Source organism: Rhinopithecus bieti, unplaced genomic scaffold, assembly GCF_001698545.2.
Source record: "Rhinopithecus bieti isolate Rb0 unplaced genomic scaffold, ASM169854v2 scaffold_8675, whole genome shotgun sequence".
Classification (NCBI taxonomy): domain Eukaryota; kingdom Metazoa; phylum Chordata; class Mammalia; order Primates; family Cercopithecidae; genus Rhinopithecus; species Rhinopithecus bieti.
The window spans coordinates 4,338,452-4,349,049 of record NW_016806447.1 but is presented as its reverse complement, the minus strand read 5'-3'; the positions used below and the strand labels follow the sequence as shown (position 1 = coordinate 4,349,049).

General features: G+C 47.4%; 1 protein-coding gene across 1 annotated transcript in view; it reads right to left on the bottom strand.

Annotated features, from left to right (window-relative positions):
* Positions 1-4,915, bottom strand: part of SCARB2 (scavenger receptor class B member 2) — a 59,204-nt gene extending 54,289 nt beyond the window's left edge. Inside the window, exon 1 of the mRNA XM_017876564.1 lies at positions 4,468-4,915. Coding sequence (XP_017732053.1) covers positions 4,468-4,584 — 117 coding nt within the window. The 5' untranslated portion in view covers positions 4,585-4,915. The remainder of the gene's footprint in view (positions 1-4,467) is intronic.
* Positions 4,916-10,598: the final 5,683 nt, after the last annotated feature.

Genomic DNA, 10,598 nt, shown 5'->3' with positions numbered 1-10,598 from the left:
GGGCTCCCTAGTAACAGGTGGAATGTTCAGCAGCTGTTCTTGTTGCCATAGTGAGCGATGCGTGTTCTTCCAGCCCTCAACACCTTTTATTTATTTATTCATTTATTTATTTATTTATTTATTTACTTTTTGAGACAGAGTCTCGCTCTGTCGCCCAGGCTGGAGTTCAGTAGCGCCATCTTGGCTCACTGCAACCTCCGCCTCCCGGGTTCAAGCGATTCTCCTGCCTCAGTCTCCCGAATAGCTGGGACCACAGGTGCCCGCCACCATGCCCAGCTAATTTTTATATTTTTAGTAGAGACAGGATTTCACCATATTGGCCAGACTGGTCTCGAACTCCTGACCTTGTGATCGGCCCACCTTGGCCTCCCAAAGTGTTAGGATTACAGGCATGAGCCAGCGTGCCTGGCCTATATTTTACTTCTTGAGGCTTCAGTAGAACAGCTCCAAAGTTGCTATGGCTCCCAAAAGAAACCAGCTGGTGCTGACTTGCCCAGAGCCTCAGGTCCAGACGAAGGCGAAGTGTATTTGTCCTGTTCATTGCATCTCTGAGACCTAATGCTACAGTCCTGCCTTGACCTGTGAAGAGGAAGTCAAAGGTGTAAACTAGACTCCCACTGGTTCCCTTGACAGCCCATCCCTTGTTGACCAGCCCTGACTGTGGTCACTTCTGCATCCCTATTACTGGCGAGACAGTCAAACTGCCAGCATGTCTGCAGAGATTAGGAGCGCACACTTAATATTCTGAACCGCAAAGCTGCTCTTAAAGGTCACAGGATCTCAGAAGTTTGGAGCTAGGAGGAACCATAGCTTGTATAATAAGTTTCAATTCACAGATGACAAATAATAGCTAAAGACATAACAAATGTTAACGTTCAGGCATTGTGTGACACTTGTGCTGGGTGCTTTATAGCAATCATATTTCATTCTTGTGACAACTCTATGAGGTAGGTATTCTTATCCTTATTATTCCTATTTTCAAAATGAGGATCCTGAGGTTTTGAGGGATTAAATAACTTGCCACTCTGCTTGTTCAGCTTAGTCCAAGAAATCCTTAGGGACAGAAAAAAAATGTTTGACTCAGTTCTGCTGATTCTCAGGACACTCTTCTTTCTATTAAAATGATCACAGGTGAGTCAAGAGGTATTTAATATGTATCTCAGGCACTGTGCCAGGTGTCAAGGCAGTTCACTGGGATACCAGATGAAATGTAACATAAACTCCTGCCTTTCCAGGCCTAAGGGAGGAAAAGGAACTGCTGGGTCTCTGCAAAGCTCTCTCTTCATGAAGGCCCAAATGCTTATAAGGAAATGCCGTATTAATGCTCATAATATCCCCTAGGAAGAGGGTGTGGGAAAAAGAGAAGAGAAGTACTATTATGCCTGTCTTGCAAATGAGAAAATTGAAGCAGAAACAATTACAGGCCTTGCCCAATATAAGGCACTCACCACTGAGGCCAAGAATGAAACAAAATTGTCTTGGCTCCTTCTACTATATTCACTGGCCATAATTAAAAGTCTCTCTTATCTCTGGTCACTGCAGGGTTCAAGGACAATTATCATTTGAGACAACTTTTTGGATAGGAATTATCTTACTAAGTTTCCCACACCTACTCATTTGAATTTCATCCCTTTTCCCTTTCCCCTTTTTGATGCAGACAAGTCAGGGCACAGACAATCTTCAAATGAAAAACAAAGAATTGGAAATATCAGAGTAAATTATATTACAACTATATTAGAATCAAGTTATGAATGAATTCTCCCATAGTAATACTAGTGGCAATAAAGATGACTGCCATATATTGATCACCTATTCTGTGCCTGATACTATGCTAAGTGCTTTATACTTGGTCCTACAATACACATGCAGAGACAAATACAGGTTTTGTGGGTCCCTTCTTAAGAAAAACAAAATTTGGGATACAGAATGAGGTACAGGGCTTTGGAAGGGCCTGTGCAAGTGAGGGACCCAAAGCTTAACTTTGCAAGTTTCATGGTAAATGCATCACTGTGCCCAAGTTAGCTAACAGCTCGTATCCCCACTTTTACAAGCAATGAAATTGAGAACCAGGTAAGTTAAGTAACCTGACTTGAGTCATAAAGCAAAAATAGGATTTGAACATATGGAATCTGACTCCAAATCTCATGTATTTTCTTTGTGTGGCTTCTAATAAAAATAAAATTGCGGCCGGGCGCGGTGGCTCAAGCCTGTAATCCCAGCACTTTGGGAGGCTGAGACGGGTGGATCACGAGGTCAGGAGATCGAGACCATCCTGGCTAACATGGTGAAATCCCGTCTCTACTAAAATACAAAAAACTAGCCGGGCGAGGTGGCGGGCGCCTGTAGTCCCAGCTACTTCGGAGGCTGAGGCAGGAGAATGGCGTAAACCCAGGAGGCGGAGCTTGCAGTGATCTGAGGTCCGGCCACTGCACTCCAGCCCGGGCGACAGAGCAAGACTCCGTCTCAAAAAAATAAATAAATAAATAAAAATAAAATAAAATAAAATTGCTATCATTTATTAAGCACTAACTATATCCCAGAAAGATCACACCTTAAGGTTATCAGAGTTATTTGACAAAGCGGATGTGATCATCAGTCCTTATTATTCCTATTTACAGATGGGGAAAACATGAATCAAGTAAGATTAAACAGCCCATGGTCACCCAGCTGGTACATGGTGGAAGCTAGGTTTCATGCCCAGGAGTGTAAGATCCTCATTCTTTCCCACTATCCCATGCTACCTACCACCCTACAGGTAATCCAGGAAAAAGCAAAACAGTGATGTGTGACTTACCTCTAATGACAACAGTATTTCCACATCTGTCCACTGAAACTAGCCCTGTCCTTTATTTTCATACAATACACTGTGCAGTCCTCCTTAGCTGGGATTGAGCAGCTCTGAAAGTCCACTTCCCTGTACTATTACTTATCAGAACAGAGTCCATTCCTCATGGAGAAAACCACTTGGAAATACCAACACAAACTCAGGCCCCAGTCAAGTTGCCTTACAGCCAGCCCCTCGCCCGGTAAAATGGAGACACACAGAGAATCTAAGGGCTGGCTATATGGGAACCACGGGGAAAATCACTCATCCTATAGGGCTCCTTGAAACAGCCTTTCAAAGCCATATAAGAAATCTCACATATTGACTATAATTGGATTGCTTAACTCTAGTCACCCAAAGCAAGAGTCTACATCCTCAGACACAGCTCACCATGGATTTGGACATGGACAGGAGTGGAGAAAGGATTCCGTTTCTTTTTTCCTTGAACATGAGTACTCAGAGAAAACTGCCCCTTGAGATGCTCGGACAGTGGGCCTTGTCTTCCCTTGGCAATGTGAACTTTAAAAATTTCATTATGCTTTGCCATGGTGCTTTTTGAAAAATTGCCTTTAACTGCCAGATTTCAGGTACTCAATCACTTTTGGAAACTCAGTTAAAGGAATACATCCATTGCCACCTGGAATAAAACAGCTTTACTAACTGGAGAATGCAGGGATTCAAAGTAGACTAGGCCTGAGCTTTTTTATCTGGCCACAGCAAGTGCAGACCAGTGGGAGAAATGAAGCGTGCAGTTACGGATGCCAACAAGAAAGGCTGCTGCTCCAGTGATTTTTTTCTTTCTTAAGGAAAAAATGATCCCAGTAACTCTCTCTTGTTCCTCTTTTGACACAGCTTGGTGGACGTGGGGGAAAGGGCAGATGAAATGACTAGTGAAATCAAGAGATGAAGTATTCTTAAAGGACTGGCTCTCCAGCCCAATCATCTAGAGGAAGAGACAAGTTCAGATTCTTGTAGGGAATCTAAATGCATCTGTGCCTGAAAATTATGGCCGTTTGAGAAGACAAGAATTCATGGCGAGACAAAGCAACACAGGCTGTTGGTACAAGACACAAAGCCACTAAGTCAGCGTTCAGCAAAGACTGATGGATGAAATGTCACACAGCCTAAAGGACTGGCCCAGCTACCAATTGCCCCTGCCCAACCCAAGAAAGCAAGAACACAATAGACCGCACACCCACGTCTCATCCCCAGGCGCACACCACTTCAAAGGCCACAGCAAGCAGACAACATAACCTGCCTCTTCTGCGGTGTCTTTCATTTAGTTCTGTTTCTTCAAGAAGTGGGAGGGAAACAAGTTTGGGCTCACCTGAGATTGGGGTGTAGACGGAAGGAGTGCGGAGAGATGCAAACGACAGAACACAACCGAAGGCCTTTTTAAAAGTCAGGATCTATAGCCTTACTTATTACTGTAAAGGGAACAGAGTAGGCTCCATCCTTCCCCATCCTTCCCTAACCCTCGCCTACCAAACCCTGGAAGACAAGGACGCAAGAAGAGCTCTAGTGCAGAGGCTCTGCCCGAGTGCGGGTCTTCCCCATACAAGGTGCAGCAGCAGGGGTGGCGGGCGCGGGGGGTGCTGGAAGACTCCACCACACACAAACACACACAGCCCGCCCCGCCTCACCTTCTCGATACTCTGGTCCACAGCCTTCTGGAAGACCCGGGCCACCAGCAGAGTGACGCTGGTCACCAGCAGGAGCAGGGACAACGTCCCCGCAGTGTAGAAGCAGCATCGGCCCATTTTGTGCGCCGCTCACGGGCCGGGCCGGGCCGCACCCGCCCGGGATCCCACTGCAAGGAGGGAGGAGCCGCCGCAGAGGCGTTGGAAGACCCGGGACCCTTCGGCGCCGCGCCCTCCCGGCGCCCGGTTAGTGCGCGCAGCCTGGCGAGCGCGGCCCCGGGTGCACTGGGCCGATGGGGCCACCGAGGGACGGGCCCGGCCTCGGTTTCAGTTTCCTTCGCCCTGGAGCCGCGGCGCCCGCCTAGCGCAGCTCGGGAGAGTGCAGGGAGCGCGCAGGGACGTGACGTTCGCGGGCCGGGCTCGCCGCAACCCCGCGAGGCGACCGCCGGCGACTGCGCGGGGAGGCGGGCGGGGGCGGAGGCCGCAGTCATGTGCCCTGCGGCGGCGGCAGTGATTCGGCCCGCGCCCTCCCCGGCCGGTCCCCGGTGGCCCTGAGTGGCTGCGGCGCCTGAGCCAGGCCCGGCCGGGCGGCTCCCAGCGCCCTGCACCGCAGGCCCAGCGCTCGCTCCACCGAAATCGCCGAACCCGGTTCACACACTCATTTACTCATTCCGCAGATAGGTCTGAGGGCCTCCCATGGGCCACGCGCGGGGGAATCAAGGTGGTTGGGACATTCCCCTGCTCTAGAGGCGCTCGCGAGTTAGCGGGGACACTGTTACCGCAATTAGAATACAATGTAACAAGTGCTTCTACTAGGTGCCTGCTGAGATCATGCCAGCAAGCACGTTCTGCCTGGATGACCTAGGGCCCTCACATTGAACTGGGGCCTGGGGGATGCATAAAAGTTTGTCACGTAAGGGGCATGTTCAAGAAAGGAAGATGTGCAAAAAAGGGAGGAGAAGGCATTTCACGGAGAAGGAAAGGTAAGCAAAGGCATTGGGGGTGAAAGAGCAAAACCTGTAGGAAGCAAGAAGGAAGTTCCTTTTGACTGTAGGCTCAGGTGTTCAGGGTGTGGAGTCGGAGGTGTTGAGGCCCCAAGGAGTCAGACTTTGAAGGGCTCCTATCCTGTTGAAGAGGTGGAAGTTGGGAAGGAGCTTGAAGCACGCAGCGCTGGTGTTCTTGCCTGCTTTGCTCACTATCGTGTCTCAGACACCCAGGACCAAGACCTACACACAGCCAGGACTCGAGAAGTGTTAGTTAAATGAGTGTTTCTTCTATGCCAGCCCTTTACTAGGTTCTTTGCACAGTTCTACTCATTTAAGAACCTTGGCAGTCCTATGAATAGGAGGTTGTGTTTGTCCCAGCCCTCCAGAAACAGTCCCAGATGGGGGTACTATGCAGGAGAGTTTTGAGGGAAAACAGGGATCTGGACCTGGGATGCAGGTGTGCTCCTTGTGAAGGAAAGAGGCAAGCAAGGAAGGAAGGTTGGGTGGAAGGAAGCATTTGATACTATATACAGTTCATGTCTAAAAAGTTCAGCAAGGTCACTGGGGTGGGGAATCCTTTAGCCAAATGGGCTTGTCCCAGAAGTCTGGCATCTCCCAGAAAGAGGCCTGTCTTAGTATCCCTGCTGTGCTCAGTCATGAGCTGGGAGCAGCCTTAGGAAGCTGGCCTTTGCAGCAACCTGGGGATAAATATCAGGGGATGGATTTCAGCAGAGCTCAGCAGTTGAGGTGGAGCCATTGGTCAGTTATGCTGTCTACACTGCAAGACCCAAGAAGTACATTTTCTTGGCAACTATAGTGTATTATCCTCATTTTACACTCAAGAACACTGGGGTTCTGAGTTAAGTAACCTAACAAGCTCAACTGGTTACTGAGTGGTGGATCCTGCCTGAACCAGGATGTAGGGCTGGCTGTTGGCCTCCAAAACCCTCACTTTTTTGTGCTCTGTGCATTGCTGCCTCCCAATCTGTCACTAATGAGAATCTGGGGACAGCATATCAGTTAGGAGGCTTTGTTGAGGAGTTGGTGAAATAACATGATGGTTTAAAAATGGTGGCAAATTGTTACTCCTTCTGTTGAGAGGTAGGGTCTATACTTTCTCGCTTTGAATTTGGGCAAGTTTTAACAATTTGTTAAACCAGTGGAATACAGTGGAAATGACCATATCCTGGAACTTCTGAAGCTAGATCATAAATGCCTTGCAAATTCTGCCGGGGCCTCTGGAAATCCTTGCTCTTGAAGCCTTAAGTCACCCCTAAGTTCAGCTGCCCGGAGACTGCTGCAGAGATCATGGGAAAGACTCCGGGGAGAAACCTTAAGTCTGTAGGAAGAGAAATGTCCCACCAGTCCCCAGCTGTCCCTAGCCTTTTGAGTCACAGGCCCTAGACATTATAGAGCGGAGGTGAGTGGTCCCTGCTGAGCCCTGCTCAAAATGCAAAATAAAGGATTGTTGTTGTTTAAGCCACTGAGTGTTGGTGTGGTATGTTACTCAGTAGATAACTGGAGCAGATGGTGAGGGCAGGACTGAAGCTGGGACATTTTGCAGCTACCAAAGCTCTTCAAGCAGCAGCCCCAGAGGACCAGTCCTGTGTTCAAACAGAACCTGGTGGGGTCCTGCATGATTCAACTGTCCCCAGCCTGATGGGTGAGTGGTCTGCAGTCCTCAGGTGTCCACAATTGGCAGCCTTTCTCTTCCCCCAATCCTACGTCTTCTCTGCTGTTAAGTTCCAGTTAGTTACATTAACTCTGCTCTGTGCCCCAGTTTGCTTAAGGAGCAATGCTAGCCCACTAACCCTCAGATGCCCCCTACCTAGGCATTGGTTGAAGTCCTCCTGTAATCTGTATGTCTTCTCCTTCCCTAACTAGAAAAAAATATTTTGTAACTTGCCTGCCTGGGTACTTTGGCACTCAGAAATTCATGTTCACATTGAACTTCCACCCCCTACTCTCTGACTGCTACAATCAGATTTTCTGCTTGCTGGCTCCATTCTGGAGGGCAAACTCCATAGGTACCCATCCCTTCCACCCCTGAACCACCAATCCCAGGGTACTCTTCCTTTTCATTGTTCATTGAGGTCCCTTCTTGTCTCTTGTCTGGGCCACCAGGACAGTAACAGACTGTGGGGATGGAGAGATGGAGACAGATTTGATAAACGTATCACTTGTGGGAGAGTTTCTAAACAAGGGCTTTCAGCTCAAGTTGCCCTCAGTTTACCTTCCCTCTGAGGATCTCACTCTGTTTCCACTATGTCAGGCGGTTAGTAAGCCACTTCCCCTTTAACACTCTGGACAAGCCGAATGAAAACCTCTTACTTGGTTCTTCTTAACACAGCTGAGACCAGTCTAGCATTTTAAAAATGTGTTAACATAAGACAAACATAAAACAAAAAGGACCTAATTACAGAAAATATACACAGCTTTTAAGAAAATAATGTATATTCCCAAAATAGCAGTCTGTGATCCCACAGTAATCTCTCTTATCACAGAGGCTGGCACAACTTTTCAGCAGGTGGCCTGGCTGTCTTTCTGTTCAGTTCCATCTTCTCTACCCACAGCTACATGCAGAAGCTTTTGACACAAAGCCCCAAAATCCAGATTTAAGTTTCTCAATGCCCTTTGGGACTTCCTCCTCATTTCTGATCTATAGGACATGTCTACACCACTAATTGGCATTGTTAGTTTATTGCCACAGGATCATCTCACCCTACAGGTGAGACTTTGCCCTCTCATCCAGGGAGTAGCCCCTGCTTGCCAGGCACTAATAACCCTGAACACACTCTGGAGGGGCAGACGGCTTAGGAAGGGGTTACTGCTCCCAGCATTTAGATGAGGAGGCTGATGCCAGGGCAGGGAGACAATCAGGAATCTTCCTGGTGACTTCTCTGCTATGTTGGATTTGTGCTCCCTCCAAATCTCATGTTGAAATTTGATCCCCAGTGTTGTAGGTGGGACCCAATGGGAGGTGTCTGGGTCCTGAGGAGAGGTTGTTCATGAATAGATTAATGCCTTCCCTCAGGCATGAGTGAGTTGTCAGAGAGCGGGTGGTTGAAAAGAGCTGGCACCTCCTCCTTCTCTCTCTAGCTTCCTCTCTGCCCGTGTGCCTCACACGTGTGCTCCCTTTCTGCCTTCCCGTGAGTGGAAGCAGCCTGAGGCCCTCACCCAATGCAGATACCTGTGCCGTTGTCTTGTCCAGCCGGCAGGAACATGAGCCAAATAAACCTCTTTTCACTCCCCAATCTCAGGTTTTGTTATAGCAACACAAACAGACGAGGGTGGAAAATGAGTCTGATGCTGTGGCAAGGAGAAACGGTGACCTCTCTATACCTAAAATCAGAAGACTTTGTCTAAGAAGAACAAGTTCACTTAATGAATGATTACTGGTGCCTGTTGAAATTATGCAGTCATTCAGGACTTAGAAAAAGAGCTTTCTTCACAGACTCTAAGGGCTATCATGGGGAAGCAAGAGGGCTCTTTGGGCTCTACCTTAAATTTAGAATGTCGATACTATACTCAAATGAGTTTAATGATGTAGTCATTATATATTTTTATGTTCAAAGTGTTAATGTGTTAAATATAAACATTTAAAATACACAACAGGCAGGGCACAGTGACTCATGCCTGTAATCCCAGCATTTTGGGAAGCCAAGGCAGGAGAATCACTTGAGCCCAGGAGTTTGAGATCAGTCAGGGCAATGTAGCAAGACTTCATCTCTACAAAAAAATTAAAAAATTAGCAGGGCATGGTTGCACCTGCTTATGTCCCAGCTACTCGAGAGGCTGAGGTGGGAAGATCCCTTGAGCCCAGAAGGTCAAGGCTGCAGTGAGCAGTGATTGTGTCACTGCACTCCAGCCTGGGTGACAGAGTGAGACCCTATCTCAATAAAATAAAACAAAAAATACTTAACAATGTTTATAACCCTGTATGGTAGATAATCTCCAAACAGGACTACCAACAATTCTTCCTGTTTTTGTAGGCTCATGCTGCTATTCACATCAAAGGTGGAGTCTGTTTCCTCCCTTTAATCTGGGCTGGCCCTGTGACCTGCTTTGACCAGTAGAATATGACAGAACCCATATGTGCCAGTGTCAGGTTTAGATCTGGCAGCTTCTTCGTTTGCCTTCTTGGGACCCAACTGCCATGTCCAAAGCTCAGATTAGACTACTGAATGATGAGACCATGTGGGGAGGGACACTGGAGAATGAGAGGCCACATGGATGTCACAACTCCAACCAAGTTTCCAGATGAATACAACCTCATGTCCCACAGAACAGAGATAATGAGCTGTCCCTGCTGAGTCCTGTCCAAATTGCAGAATTGTGAGCAAATGAATGGCCGTATATCAAGCTACTAAGTTTTGGGGTGGTTTGTTATGCCATGAGAAATAACACAAACAGTATTTTTATCACTTATTAATCATTTTAATATTCCAGGTGCCTAAAAATGAATGGAAATGGCCCTAGGCCTTGCCTACTTTGGGATAGGTCAGGCTCCAAGATACTTCTAAAAGTCCTGGCTTTCTTCTTATTGAAGGTGATCTATAAAATGTACCATCACACCCTAGTGATATGACATATGTTACTCCTAAATGTTTGTGGAGCATCCTAAATCCTGAGCAATACAGGATCCATAAGAAAAAATTACTCTCTCCTCCCTCCTCCCCTACCTATCATCCCAAAGTTCTTACATTACAGAACTGCTTTATGCAGATAGGCTTACAGATCCCAGAGGAGAGCTCATATATCATTTATATCGTATCACATGCACCTGTGCCAGGCCACGGGGAATCTCTGTGAAGTTACCCATGCCCCTGTCTGCTGCCTCCTCCGATCAAGAAGCCCTCATGGCTTCCTCCTTATCATCTTTGCACCCCCAACTAGCGGAGCCCTTTCCAGTTTGTTTTGGTTTGGTTTGGTTTTTATTTTGTTTTGGGTTATGGGAAAACGAGAACTCCCCTCTTCAAATTCTTATTTTCCTTTTTGTTCCCCTAAGAATGCAGATTTTTTGAAACAGAACTAGGAGGAGATATCCTATCCACCTTTTTCTCTTCCCTTTCCTGAAAACACAAGCATAATGTTGTCTAACTAATAGAATGTGTGGTTGGAGGGCGAGGAGTCAGGAGAACAAAGAGG